This window comes from Taudactylus pleione, unplaced genomic scaffold (assembly GCF_031769625.1).
Source record: "Taudactylus pleione unplaced genomic scaffold, aTauple2 ptg001339l, whole genome shotgun sequence".
NCBI classification, from domain to species: domain Eukaryota; kingdom Metazoa; phylum Chordata; class Amphibia; order Anura; family Myobatrachidae; genus Taudactylus; species Taudactylus pleione.
Window position 1 is genome coordinate 2,938,502 of NW_028285739.1, and position 15,373 is coordinate 2,953,874.

A 15,373-nucleotide genomic window follows, 5' to 3' on the forward strand; every position below is an offset into this window, starting at 1 on the left:
GCGCTTTGGAGCAGCAGGGCCTTGGTTGAGTCCGATGGCGGTCCTGTGCAAAAGAACTGTTGGATGGGGGTTGCATCAGGAAGGACAGGGCAGATCCGTGGGAGACCACTTCTCTTACCCAGGCATCTGACGTGATTTGATGCCAAACCTGGGCGAATTGAAGAAGCCGGCCTCCCACCCAGGGAGAGGACGGCCCAGTCAGGCTACAGACTTGTCCTCAGACTTGGCAGGTGGAAGTCTAGTAGCCCAGGCTTATTTGGCCCTAGGCTTAGAGGCCATGGTTGATGTCTGCTGACGTGTAAAGGACTGGCCCTTGGCTTTGCCTTGAGGGCGAAAGGACCGATAGGATGATGTCCTCAGTTTTGTATTATATGCAGAGGGCAGGAACGCCGTCTTGGAAGTTACCAAAGTAGTCACAATTTTATCTAATTCTGGACCAAATATGATGTCTCCCGAATAAGGCAGAGACTCCAGAGCCCGTTTTGAGTCTGAATCAGCTTTCCAGGAACGGAGCAAAACAATACTACGGGCCACTACCGAACTGGCAGATATTGTGGAGGCCAGGAGAGCCGTATCCATAGCTGCTTCACCTAAGTAAGAGGCTGCATTCCTAATGTGAGATACGTAGGATAGTTGTTCCCTTGAAGCATCTGGGGAAATGTCGCTTCTAGGGCCTCTCCCCAACTCTCAATGGCTTTTGCCACCCACGCTGTAGCAGGATCAGTAATAGCTCCTGTAAGAGAGTAAATGGATTTATGACAAGCTTCTATACGTCTATCTGTAGTCTCTTTCAAGGAGGTTGTAGTATGAATTGGTAATGTAGCATTTTTAAACAGACATGTTACATGAGAATCCACTGCTGGGGGACCTTCCCATTTAGTGCAATCAGTAGCTGGAAGAGGGTAAAAGGAACTTAACCATTTTGGAATTTGAAACCTTTTACCGGGCATATTCCAGGTTTAACTCATGTGATCAGATAGCTGGTCCGAGTGAGGGAACTTTGGTAAAACTACCTTTTGTCGAGGGGGGCGTGGCCACGGCAGCAATAGTGTAGGACACAGGGACTCTGAGCTCTCCGGCTGATAATCCTGCTTAACCCTCCTGAGACCCCTATATCAACGTTACTACCCTGCTGTCTCTCACATACCTTGCCAGGAACCTGCTGACTTGGTTGGAGCTGTGTGGAGTGAGGAGAGTGGCTCTTGAGGGCCTCCATTGCATTCCCTGGGCCTGCCTATCTGTGATTCCAGAGCTGCACCCAGGCCTCTCCTCTCCTGTTGGCTTCTGTATTATGCAGCCTGTCTGTGCCTGACAAGGGGGCTTTGCTGGGAGCTTCTGGTCTGCTTCTCCTGCCTGGCTTGTGTTTAGAGTCAGGGTCAGGGAGGTTATCTCTGAGTCTGATACTGCAGGAGTTCTGCCAGACATCACTATTTCTCCCTGCTCTGTGTGGAGAACTGTCAGCTCTGCAACTGTGGGACTCAGCAACACTTCTTTCCTTGTAAGTGATTTCTAAGTTTGGAGGAATCTCTGCCTGTTGCTGCTGCTGTGTCACTACCTGTGCACTTATATATTATAACTAGTCTCCTACATTATTCTCCTACATTATATTAATACTATGGGGAAAACAGGTCATGCTGCTGCTGCAAAACTGGAACGCTTTGCCCGTTCCTCTACTCCTGTGCCCCCAGTGTGTTGTGATCCCCAGGGTACATCCAAGTCTGTGACCCCACCTCCCCCTGCTGCATCTGGGTCAGATTCATCACCAGAAGTTACGCTGCAACAAGTGCTGGAAGCAGTTACCTCCTGCGAGACTAAATTGGCAGATAAGATTGAGAAAGTTCAATCCGATATATCTTCTCTTCATCAAGGTCTCCAGCAGGTCCGCGAAAGAGTCGGGGAGGCAGAAACACGTCTATCTAATCTGGAAGATTCCCAGACCCCACTACGGGCTCAAGTGGCCTCCCTGACATCCCAAATGTCCGCAATGCAGCATAAAATTTCCGATATGGAGGGCAGACTGCGCCGCAATAACGTGCGGTTCGTTGGTCTCCCGGAAAGAGAGGAGGGGTCTTCACCTGAAACATTGCTTGAGAAGTGGTTGGGGGATACATATGGCAGAGACTCATTTACTAACCAATTTGCTGTGGAGAGAGCGCATCGGATCCCTACCTGTCCCCTGCCGCCTGGCGCTCCACCGCGCACATTTATAGCCAAATTTCTTCATTACCAGGATCGTGATACTGTGCTTCGATTGGCTCGAGTTAAAGGGCCACTGGAACGCAACGGTGTAAAAATTTCTATGTTTCCTGATTTCGCAATGGATGTCCAAAAAGACAGAGCTAAATTCCTTCCAATAAAGCATCGTCTCCGGGATTTAAATCTTCAGTACGCTATGATTTTTCCATCTAAGCTGCGAGTGGTTGCGGATGGAGAGTCAAAATTTTTCTCTACACCACGGGAGGCTGCGGCGTGGCTGGACCGGAGATCTCCTGGGAATAGGCAAATGGCACCGGAATGACTGTACTGATTGCATTTGCTGATTATAATTGTTTATAGCCAGAAATTGCTAGTGTCATTACGACATTAAATAGGCCTTTTTCTGATATTCCAATATTTATATTTCTATAATAATATTTATGTTGTGATATTGGTTGGATATTGTTCTATGTCCCGCTCCCCTTACTGGGTATATATTTTTTTTTTTCTGGTAGGGTTTTTCTTTTTCTTTTGTTGTTTATGTTGATATTTCGGTCAAAATATGGCCGGAGAGTTCCGTTGCATTGGTGGTTATTTTTATTCCAGTGCCTTTTACGCCTATAAGGATCGAGTAGTTGTATCCTGTGGGTTTTAGTGTAGTTTAGTTTTGGGTTTAAGTATGCCTAAGTTCGGGTGGGTAAACAGGGTGGGGGGTGGTTTTGGATGGGTTGTCCAATCTTTTTCTTACAAATGTTTTTTTTTATTTTTTCTGTACCACACTATTTTTAAGGTAACTTCAATTATGCTTTATAGTTCAATGTATTACAATGGTGAAACTTTTAACATGGAATGTCCGGGGGGTTAATGATCGTTTAAAGCGCTCTTTGGTCTTTAAAATGATTAAGCAATATGGGCCTGATATTTCTTGTCTAATGGAGACGCATTTGGTCGGGAGTAAGGTACTAGCTCTAAAAAGACCATGGGTGGGATGGGCTTATCACTCCTCGCATACTTCATCATCCAGGGGTGTCTCCATTCTTATTAATAAATCTGTCCCTTGTTCTTTTACTGCGGTCCAAACTGACCCTTATGGCAGATATGTGTTTCTGGATTGTGTACTGTATTCTAAGCCCATTTTATTGTTAGCAGTGTACATCCCCCCTCCTTTTTCATATGACGTTTTAAAAAAAGCTGCTGAATTTGTGGCCCGTTCTCCAGATACGCCAGTGCTCTGTTTGGGAGACTTCAATAATATAATGGACCAGTCTATGGATAAGTGGCGTGAGTCTTCAAGTTCTCTTTCTAAAGGTGGTGAGGGCTTTGCTAAGTTTGTAACTGACTTGGGATGGGTTGATGCGTGGCGAGTTAAACACCCTGGAGTACAACAATTCTCCTGTTTTTCCTCCGCGCATCACTCTTTCTCTAGATTGGATTTGGCCCTGGTGTCCCCATCTATTGTACCTAATATAACTAACATTGAATATAAAGCCAGAAGAATCTCAGATCACTCCCCACTTCTAGTAGAATTGAATATGTGTAGTCCTAGAGGTCTCCGTTTATGGAAACTACACCCCTCTTGGCTTCTTCAAATGGGTGCAGGTTCAGAGCTGGAAGTTATGTGGGATGGCTATTTCACTGACAATGTGGGATCTGCCTCTGTAGCTAATGTTTGGGACGCCTTCAAGGCCTATTTACGTGGGTCTCTGATCAAAAGGGTAGCAGAATTAAAAACATTTTATAGGGAAAAAGAACGTGTTTTGGAGATGGCCTGTAGAAATCTTGAGTTGGATTACTTGGGGGACAGGTTGGAATCTTCACGTTTAAAATGGTTGACTGCACAGACAGAGTGGACTGATCATTTGACAGATAGAATGAACCGTAGACTGTTATTCCGTTCTCATTTATATTATATGCAGGCTGACAGAACTGGTAGTTTTTTGGCACACTTGGTTCAAGCTGATCGTCCTTCTGCTGTTGTCTCGGAACTAATTGGGCCTGAGGGTTCTATGGTCACATCTACACAAGATATTGCAGAGGTTTTTAGTTTATTTTATAAAAACTTATATCAAACACAGTTGACTGAGGACGTGAATGCTTTATCATTATATGTTGCTTCTGCTAGGCTTCCAAAATTGTCATCCGAGGCTCGGGCGTATTTAGATGCCCCGTTGACCCTGGAGGAGGTAGATGCTGCGATTAGTTCCTTTCCCGGTAACAAGGCACCCGGATCTGATGGGATTCCCATAGAGATATATAAAAAACATGCTCGTATCTTTGTTCCAAGACTTTTAGATCTGTTTAATGGGCTCTATGAAGATAATTTGTTCTCTCCATCTATGTCTGAAGCCATAATTGTTGTGCTCCCTAAACCCGGGAAGGACCCTAGATACCCTGATTCCTATAGGCCAATTTCTCTAATTCCCACAGATGCCAAAATTTTGGCTAAGATCCTTTCTATTCGGCTAAACACTGTTATTACTTCGATTGTTCACCCAGACCAATCAGGATTTATGCCAGGCAAGTCGACGTCGGAGAACATTAGAAGGCTGCACACTCACTTACAGGCCTCCCATGGCGAAGAATCGTCCTCTGTTATTGTGTCATTAGATGCTGCAAAAGCATTTGACTCTGTGGAGTGGCCCTTTCTGTGGGAGGTCATGTTATGTTTTGGGTTTGGGCCGGTGTTCTTGAAATGGGTAAAGCTTATGTATGCGAACCCTACTGCCAGGGTGTCAGTGAATGGGTTTATCTCCCCATCCTTCCCCCTGTCTCGGGGCACAAGACAGGGTTGCCCCTTGTCCCCAACCCTGTTTGCATTGGCTATTGAGCCGTTAGCCTGTATTATACGTTCTCACCATGATATTATAGGTCTACAATTGGGTAATAGAATGGACAAAGTTTACTTATATGCATATGATTTATTACTTTTTTTGTCTGACTATGTAACAGCTATGCCTGTGGTTCTTCAAGTCATAGAACAATTTGGAATTTTTTCTGGTCTTAAGATAAACTGGGACAAATCACCTATCCTTCCTCTTAGGGGGTTGTATCCGACTGTTCCCATTGTCACTCTCCCTCTCTGTTGGGTAAATAAATTTCAATATTTAGGTATCTGGATAACTAATTCCCCAAAGGACTATATAGTATTGAATGTTGAGCCCGTTTGTCTACTTAAAGGGCAAACTTCAGTCCTGGCGCCGGCTCCCTCTTACCGTTACTGGTAGAATTAACTTAATAAAGATACATTGTTTAGGCGTTTGAATAGTCTTCTTTCTTCATTGGTCTGGGTGAATCGTCGACCACGTATTCAATTGGCAGCTCTGACCCGATCTAGGTCTGGGGGAGGTTTGGCTCTTCCAAATTTTAAATTTTATTATTATGCGGCGCAGATGGCACATATACGGTTATGGCTTCAAGATGACTCCCCTAATGCCCTGCACGTTTTGTTGGTTTCTCAGATTTTCCCTAACTTTACACCATTGCAGGCCTTGCTTGCGGGTAGAATTATACAGAAAGGCCCTCCCCTGTTGATGCAAGCTATTAAGATATGGAAATTGGTATCTAGTATTCTACAGTTTACGGGATTAGATCCAGACACTTCTCTATGTAGTTATCGTATATTACCTGAACTGGCCTCTTTACAGCTTGAGGTGACATGGGGTTCTAACAGTGTAACTACATTGGGTCATTTATATGACACTTCAATTCTTAAATCATTTGCACAACTCCAAGAAGCTCATCATCTCCCTCAATCATATTTCTATAGATATTTACAATTACGGCATGCTCTCTCGGCTCAATTTTCAGATGGCCCTCCTCTAATTCAAATATCCCCATTGAAGTCATTTCTTTTATCTTTAGGTCCCCGGAAGACGCTTTCTTACTTATACTCCTATATATTGTCTTCTTATCATAAGGATAGTTTACCACATCTTAGATCAAAGTGGGAGAGAGATATTGGCCTTATAAGTGATGCGGAATGGGATAATGCTCTAGAAGCTCCTCGTATTTCCACAACTTCTATAAGATTTCAACAGATTCAACTGTTTATTTTACACCGTACCTATTTAACTCCTGTTCGTTTGCTGAGATTTGGGGGGAGAGCATCTGACATATGCCCTAAGTGTAAAATTAGTAGCGGTACTTTCTGGCACCTTCTATGGGATTGTCCGGTGGTTAGCACTTTTTGGAATAAGGTTCTGAGAGTTTTGTCCAATACAGGTATTGCTCCACTTTAGCTACGCCATTGACGTGCTGTTTAGGCTCTATGGACGATGAGGTAGTGGACAGATATCAAACAATACATTGTCAATATGTGTACACTAGCTAAGGTATGTGTGGCTCGGTCGTGGATGGCTCCTACAGGACCAGATTATAATGCTTGGCTGTCCTTGGTCCGTACCACTGTTGAACATGAAAAACATGTGTTTATTTGTCGCAAAGCTGAGAAGAAGTATGAACGTATCTGGAGCAGTTGGCTTAAATCCTGTTATGCCCGTGCATTGCCTACTGATTGACCGGTATATTATTGTTAGGATAATTAGGTAGATTATTACTTTGTTGGAGGTAATGTGCTGTGTGATAAGTTGAGAATTTTTGGGGATCTAGTTGATTTTGCCAATTTTTCAGGTGTTATTTTTGACAATATTCCAATATTTGTATAGTGTGGTATTTTTTTTTTATATATGTTTTATGTGTATATATATTTTGTTTGGTTATTTGTTAATGTATTTCTATAAACCAATAAAAATTTACTCAATTTAAAAAAAAAAAAAAAATACCTTTTGTCATTTAAAAAGTTCATTGTTTTTCTTAGAAGCGGGTTTATCCTCTTCTATTTGTAAAATAGATTTTACAGCTCTCACAAGAGCAGGTATATTTAATTTAGAGGGTGGCTCCTCTAAGGTCTGCGTCTTCTGCCTCCCCAGATGATATATCAGAATCAGATAACTAAGTGGACAGAGAAGATAACAGAGCATGTTTAGTAGGTAAAGGCTTTTCCTTTTGCAGCATTTGCTGACAATCTGTTGAGGTATTAGCCAAACCCTGTACTGAGGTAGACAAAACGTCTACCCATGGGGGATGCAAAGGATTTGCTGAGAGTACCTGCTGTGGCCATCCCACGGGGGGAGCCACCATGGGGACTGCTATGTGGTCCACAAGTTTTGCCAGCATCTGTGAATAGGCCGCCCAGGGTGGGTCCTGAGGAAGAGACACCGGGGCTGAGGGGCCTGGGGCTGTGTAACAATTAGTACAAAGACCATCCTGATGGAGGTGCTCTCGGGCTAAGCCCGCTGAACAGGACTTACAGGACAACAGAGTAGGGGCAGCAGCCTCAGGCTGCTTGTTATTCTTTCCTCTGACAGACATAGCCACAAGAATAATAGAATACACAATATGATACAGTGCAGTAAACACCCTGCAGTAGGTGTAATATGGCACAATGTAGTGTAAAACCGTGCTATATATGGCACAATGTAGTGTGCAAGTGAGGTATATAGTATGTGATAGCCCTGACAATTATATAGAAGATGTGAGGTACAATGAACCCCCTTATACCTCAGTATGTCAGGGTATAGTAGAATAAAGGGACAGGTATAAACTGACAGTATAGAAATTAGAGATTAGCGATAGTAGAAGTCACATACAAACGCAGAAAAAAATATTGCATGTCTGCAATGGGCACTAAAATCAACTACACAGACCACAGTGGCTGGTAGGATATAACACTGTATAACTTTGCCCGTGGGAGAGGTATACAGGGATACTGGACCCAGCGTTTCCCGGAAATCTGCTTGCAGAGAATGGCTGCCGCTCGTCTCTGAGGGGGCGCAGGGTGAAGGAGGGGCAGCTCAGGGAACAAAAAGACCACAGTGGAAAGGCTCCCTGAGCTGGGGGGGGGCTGCAGGTAGAAGGCCTTATCCCCTGGCTGACGTTAACCACCGTGTCCCCTGGCCTTTATAATATGCCTCTGCGCCAGTATATTTATGCCCCGGTAGTCTAGTGGAGTCGTGGGCAAACCAGTGTCCACATAAATGCCTCGGGTCTGTCTCCTGCTACCGGAGGCAAGACTGCACCAAGACGCGGGTACCCGCGAATGGGGTTCCACCATACCAGTCCCCTGGATTTCGGGCTGTAGTCTGTGGTCCAGGGAGCCTGCTAGCTAGTCCCCCTCGGAGCCCCGCGAGTACCTAGCACATGTTTGGTGTCACGGCGCCGTGGAGGGGTGATGGGGCGGCAGCACAGATGTCTTGAGGACAGTCTGGTGCTGCTCGCTCATTATGGTAAAAGTAAAAAATAAAATTAAATCATAAAATTAAAACTCGGGCTGCATAATGCAGCCCCCTGTTATAATAGTGGCCCAGCTCCTGCCGGACACCAACAAAACTGAAGTGCCCTCAGTGGGAAGGGAAGGACCCTGGGATTGAAAAGCTTTGCTGTTGGTGTCCGGTTCTCCAGGTCCCACCTACACCCCAATGTCTCCCTGTGGAGCCCTATGGACCCTGAAGAAGAAAAGCTTTTTAACTTAACAGATATGACATGTTCTGATCTCTCATTCAGATTATATCTGTTTGCATTAAGGTCACAAGGACAGGAAACCATTTTCTTGATAAAGATAGTTTACACATTTTTGTATCAGCAACACCCTCTCTCCTCCACTGCAACTACATAAAAGGACAGACCAAGACCACCTGTCTGTTTGAGCTCTTAAACATCTCCATTTTGCAAAGTGTAGTGTAGAAGAGGCTAAAACACAGCACTACTTAGTACAAATGTAATTACATATTTATGACTCTGGAAGATCCTCTATAAATCACAACAGCAACATACTTTCTTGTTGTTAAGTTTACCTTGTAATAGTGACTTTCCAGAAGTACTCCACCACATTCCTGGTGGCAATGAAATTCGCTTGCTACTTCTAACACCACTTTTATTTTGATTGACCACATTATGACTACTGTCAGCAGAGATTTTTGTCTCAAGAACTGGCATTTCCACTTCATCGGTTACAGTGCTTTTCAATCCCCTACCTGCAAGAGATCAAATTTTGTGTGTTAGAAAGGTCATTTTTATCCCACATCTTTAGAGGTGATTAAAATTTGCACCCGGCTGATAAATCCTGGAGGTGCAAGCAGAAATCCGACGTAAGTGCCAGCTGCGATGCTGTTATCCAGCCTTTAGCCAGAGAATGCCGATTAGCAGAACTAAACATCCAGTTTAGGCGCAGTAACCAGCATTCTCCAATTGAATAGCTCCAGGAACTATTTCCCGAGGCTATTCAGCATCGCCTCCTTTGTGACCAAAAATTTTTTAATTTTTTTTGTATATATGTCAAACTAGAGACAAAGGGCCTGATTCAGACCCGGACGCTATTTGCGGCCGCTCCCCTCTCAAAAAGGGTCCGGATATTTAAACTGAGCGCACGCTCTTTGCGGTGTGAGGACGCCTCTATGTCTGTGTGAGCGTCCGCTAAATGCGCTCGCTATTTTTTCAAGACACCCCTTTGCCGTTCGCAAATCACGTCATCTCCTGTTTTTATTAGATTAATCGGGAACATCGAACGGCATCTGAACTGCTCGCAGTGCTTGAGGTAGGAATTACTTCCCGTAATCACTGCGAGCAGTTCAGGGTAAAAGACAACCAAGTGACGTGATCGATGACGCTCCTTTGCTAATTATGCACTCCCATTAAACGCCATTTTGACCTTTGGGCACACCTGCGTTCTCACAACCACTCCCCCGTTTTCAAGCACCTTCCCGTTACCACCCACAAACGTCACATTCTGTCACACAAAATAGCAGCCCCTCTGTGTTTTACGAGCGCACGATTTCCGACTGCAATGACTGGTTTGCGCACGTGCATTGCGAACCATACACATGCGCAGTTGTGCTACCATCGCTCAGAGCGAGCGTGCGGACGCTAACGAGCGTGTCTGAATCGGGCCCAAATGTTTTTTGGTAGTATAATGAAAACTTTTTTTTTTTTTTTTTTAAACATAAATTTAATCAATATCACAGCTATTCCTCCTTGCTTATTACATTGTGCCCAAGTGTGCAGGAACCTAAAGACAATGGGGCTAATGCAGAGTTGAAGCTATGTCTGTTTGCAGAGCATATCTTTTGAATGAAGGAACACATGTGGGCTGTAATGGAGTTGCATGTTGATAAAGTTCAGAGAAGGAGTGGTAATGGAATTGCAGGCCATGCAGAGTGTGCAGAAGCATAAATATACTGGATTTCAAATGGTTCCTTTGGTATGTCAAGCCAATAGGTTAACTGTTTAAAAAACAGATTACAAAATGAAATTGCCGTAACTGTGGGTGCTAATGACACGAAAGACATGATAAGCCTCTACGGGCGGAATTCAATTGTATTCACGGCCCGCATCTCCCGTCTAAAGTGACAGGAGATCGCGGGCCGCTATGCAATTGTCCAAGATTTTTGTGCTGATCGCGCTCATAGAGGTCAGGTTTAGCCGCGTAAAGCAGCTAAACCCGACCAAAGTGCTGGGCACGATCGCGAAAAGTGATGTTTGGGCGCCCAAACATGTCACTTTTCGCACATTTCAGCTCTCATCCCCCAGGGGCTGCGAGCTGAAATGTAGCGCTGGCAGCTCATCGTGCCCGACAGGAGCAAGAATTGAACAGCTCTGTCGGGCGCGATAGGGGCTAGAAAGAATTGAATTCCGCCCTATGTATCAGTTTCATCAGGAATATGATATTTCCACCTCCTTATGCCCGACTACCCTCTTGAATATTATATCAACATACATCTGAGTATCTACTACAATCAATTTATATTTGAAAACAACCAAGTTACTTCAGTATTGTGACTAATTGAAATGAGCTCCACTGGCATCTGGCTAAACACACGGCAACATCTGAAAAAAAATCTCTAGGTAGCTAATATAACATACTTAAGATTTCCTGCTAGTGACAAATTCCTCCTCTTCCATGGGACTGGATGTTACAAACTATTTTTTCCTCTGATTCTCTCTCATCTATCTGGAGCTGGTCCCATTAGCAGCAACAACAGGCACTCTACTTAATATAACTGTATAGTGGTGGGTTTTCTTCTTTCTCCACTAGGGAACACAGGGAACACTCTGGGTATAGCCTGGAGAGTCTGGGGACTAAATAGTTAAGCATAAATGCCCAACAGCCCAGGCTCCCCGGCAGGAGCGGGCACCATTTTTATGGGAGACTGCAGTCCCCCACTGTTTATTTTTTTTTTTAGTACAAGAGTGGGCAGTGACAGGCATCCTATAGGACACCCTCACAGCCACTCCACTGTCACAGCGCCAGTGGCTGCAGCACTGGCGACTAGGTCAGTGACTTTTGGCCGCTGGACTCCAGGTCTCCCGGAGCCGCAGCTGCACCCAGACAGTTAAGCAGGGACAAGGTAAGAGCGGCTCCCTGCTTGCAGAAAGCTGCGTATTCGCGACTGTTTACCACCAGTGCAGGATACCACCGGCAGGGGGGGCTCCAGGTCATCCGCACCGCCCACTAGACCACCAGGGCAGTGAGGAACAGGATGCTGTTAGAACAGCGATGGTCATTTGCTCTGGGGTCCGGACCAGAGGGGGAAGGTAGGCTCCCCCTTTTAGTCCTCTCCCCCAACCCTGGGGCGTGCTTCCTTGCAGTAGACATCAGGTACCAGACAGGACATCCCTCATTCTACACCTCCTCCGAGATACTGGGCAGCCATTTTCTGCATAGTCTGCCTCAGCAAAGCACAGGGCGAAATGGTCACCTGTCTCCTCACATAACTCGCTCCTAGCAGCCTGCTTATATTCATATCTCCTTCCTGCTGTTGTTAGCTGGTTAGTTGAGCACTATTTGCCCACTTCTTCAAAGCATTGAGTGGTATGTATGCATGTGAGTATTATTGTACTTTCTGCCTCTGTGTCGGTGTGCCCTGCTGTTGATACTAGTCACCTTGGGGACACCATTGGTCAGTTGGTGCGTACAACTCAGTATATATATTTATATACATACCAATTAGCACTTGTATATCTAATAATTTATTAGATGCTCTTTGCGTTGCCCCTGAGGACACACCATTGCCTGGGCTTTAGTGTGTATGGATTTCTTGGATCGCTTTTTATGTCGTCCAAGAATAAGACTCCCAAGAAGCTGGGTGCTCCAGTGCTGCGCACTTGTAAAAAATGTGTCAAAGTAATTTCTCCTTAGGACCCAGACCCTGATGGCCTTTGTGTCCGTTGCTTTATGGCTCTACAGTAGTAGGTGCTTTCAGCCGTAGGATCCAGTCAGAAACCAGCTTGGGCTTCTATGTTGACACAGGTAATGTCACAGTTTGTAAACTGGCTTGAAGTTCAAGTGCTCCCTGTTACTAACATTTTATCCTACTCCTCAGCTACCTACTGAGGAGCCACCTTGGATGCAATCCTTTACTCAGTCCGTGCATGGGTTGACTGAAATGTCAGCATCCTTACAGCAAATGCTGAACAAGGATAGAGCTCCTGGTCGCAGGCCTGCAACATGGGAGAACCATACGCCGCTCTCTGGGGGAGGTTCTAACTCTGAGGGTTCCTTGGACAATGAGGCTAGTGTCTCTATTACCTCTGAGGTTGAGACTTTCTCGGCCTCGAAGGAGGCTAAGTCTCCAGTAGATGCGGAGGCACTTATTAGGGCAGTTAAATCTGTACTACTGGTAGTGGATTCAGAGCAACCTCCTAAATCAAAGGCCCCAGTATTCAATGTCAAAAGGCGGCAGTATCTGAATCCCCAATAGACGCTTTCAAGGTTCTAAGCGTATTGCTACCTTCCTTGGCCAGTGGATGCCCATATTACACGTCTAATCAACACTGCTTCCCTTAAGAATCCTACAGATAGAAAGCTGTATAATTTCCTTTAGACCATTTATATTAATGCGGGAGCAATTGCTTGCTTTGCCCTTGCATCCAACTGGGTGGCTAAGGCAGTTGGTCGCTGGGCTGATGCTTTAGAGGTCTGGTATAGACTTGCTGTCTCTGGTGGGACACGTTAGGGAGGCAGGTTCCTACCTGTCCGAGGCTGCCATTAATACATAGGTCTTAACCTGTTTGGTTCTGAATTGGACCTTTTTGGTCCTGAATTGGACAAAATAGTGGATACTCTGGCAGCATCTAAGTCGGTCTTCTTGCCATCAGCGGCTTCGCCCAGACCCAGGACATCTACTTCTCGTTCCTCTCGTGCACAGGAAAAAGCCAGGGGTCAACCTTTATCAAGGACCTAGGGTACTTCTTGCAAAGACTTCAAGCCCCGAGGTAAGCAGCCTTGGTCCACCAGATATCATGAGGCCAAGCTAGCAGACAAGCCTGCTGCATGATGGGGCGGGCCTGGGGGACCCCGGTGTGGGAGGTGGCTTCTTCTCTTTTAAGCAGTTTGGTTAGAAGCGTCATTTCTTAGGGCTACGCTGTAACATTTCAAAAGCGTTCGCCGACCCGTTTTTTCCAAAAGTTTTCCAGCACAGCCAGGAAAAGCTCTCTAGGAGTCTATTTGCTCCCTTCTGACCTCCAAGGTCATCAATCCAGTCCCCCCGTTTCAGAGAGGTATGGGTTTTTATGCCAATCTCTTACTCGTCCAAAAGTAGGATGGCTCGTTTCCTCAATTTAAAGCAGCTGAACAAGATCCTCTAGATTCCCAAATTCCACATGAAATCCCTTCGCTCCATAATTCTGTCTCTGGAGCCGGGGAATTTTATTGCTTCATTGGACATCTAGGATGCCTACTACTTACTTAGTTTGCAGTGAGGGGCAACCACTATAAGTTTCAGACATAACCATTTTGTCAGTCCACGTCCCCTCGTGTGTTCATGAAGGTCATGGCGAAGCGTCTTCGCTGCAGGGGCATCCGGATCTTGCCTTATCTGGACGGCCTGCTTCTCCTGGCCCAGTCTCCGACTGTTCTCAGGGACGACATCCACCTGTGGAGCTTCTGCAGTCACATGGGTGGATAATCAATTGGTGGACATCCACCTTGACTCCATCTTAGGAGATGCTCCACTTAAGAGCATTATTGCATTCCAAGAATCAGCGAGTCTTCCTTCCAGCAGACAAGATATTGGCTCTGCAATCCAGGATCCGCTACTTCCTGAGCCACCGCTGGGTGTCCAATCACTTCTGTATGCAGATCCTGGGGTCTCTTGCCTCCACCTTCAACATAGTGGAGTACAGCCAGTTCCACTTCCGGCCTCTGTACCTGGTCATTCTAATGCGGTGGAACAAGTCTCACCTGAACCTCAAGACGCAGGCGCTCCTTCTCCCCCTAGAGGTTCGTCTCTCTCTCTTTTCTCCTGTAGTGGCTCCAGTGCTCACACGCTGGAAAGGGGTCGTGCCTTTTGGATCCCGGACTGGATCCTACTCACCACCGATACAAGTCTTCGGGGATGGGGGGCAGTGGCAGGTCATCAGACCTTCCAGGGTCATTGGGAATTTCAAGAAAGTCAGCTGTCAATGATTGTCCTGGAGCTCCAAGCAGTGCACAGAGCTCTTTGCAGACGCAGTCTCCTCTCCAGGGACGTCTGGTCAAAATAATGTCTGACAACGCAACCACCATCGCCTACATAAACCACCAGGGTAGCAGTTGTGGCGCCAAGAAAGAGGTCAGCAGAATTCTCCTTTGGGTAGAGCGTCATCTTCCAGCTCTTTCAGCGGTCTTTATTCTCAGAGTCCAGAATTGAGAGGCGGACTTCCTGAGCTGCCGAGACGTTCACGCAGGCGAATGGGCTCTACATCCGGACATCTTTCAACTGTTTGTCCGTAAGGGCCTACCAAACAGACATGATGACGTCTTGTCACAACCACCAGTTGCCAAGATACTGCTCCAGCACCAGGGACCCCGGCACTCTCCTGGTGGACACTCTGGCGGTTCCATGGGAGTTTCCTCATATACATCTTCCCTCTAGTCTCAATAATCCCTCTGGTCCTCCGCAAATTCAAGCTGGAAGGAGGCACGGTGATCCTGGTGTGGCCATATTGCCCATGGTGGGTTTGGTACGCAGATCTTCTGGGCCTCTACATAGATGCCCCAATGCGTCTCCCCCTGCAGCCAGATCTTTTGTCTCTGGGCCCATGCTTCCATCCTGATCTTGGCAGTCTCGCTTTGACGGGGTGGCTCTTGAGACATCCGTCTTGAGAGAGAAGGGGTTTTCCAGAAGGGTAATTCGAACCCTGC

At 46.0% G+C, this 15,373-nt stretch overlaps 1 protein-coding gene across 5 annotated transcripts in view; it reads right to left on the minus strand.

Moving 5' to 3' along the window:
• CENPC (centromere protein C) overlaps positions 1-15,373 on the minus strand; it is a 250,358-nt gene that overhangs the window by 114,485 nt on the left and 120,500 nt on the right. For all 5 annotated transcript variants that reach the window (XM_088463308.1, XM_088463309.1, XM_088463307.1 and 2 more), the window contains one exon: positions 9,048-9,227. In XM_088463308.1, coding sequence (XP_088319434.1) covers positions 9,048-9,227 — 180 coding nt within the window. The remainder of the gene's footprint in view (positions 1-9,047; positions 9,228-15,373) is intronic.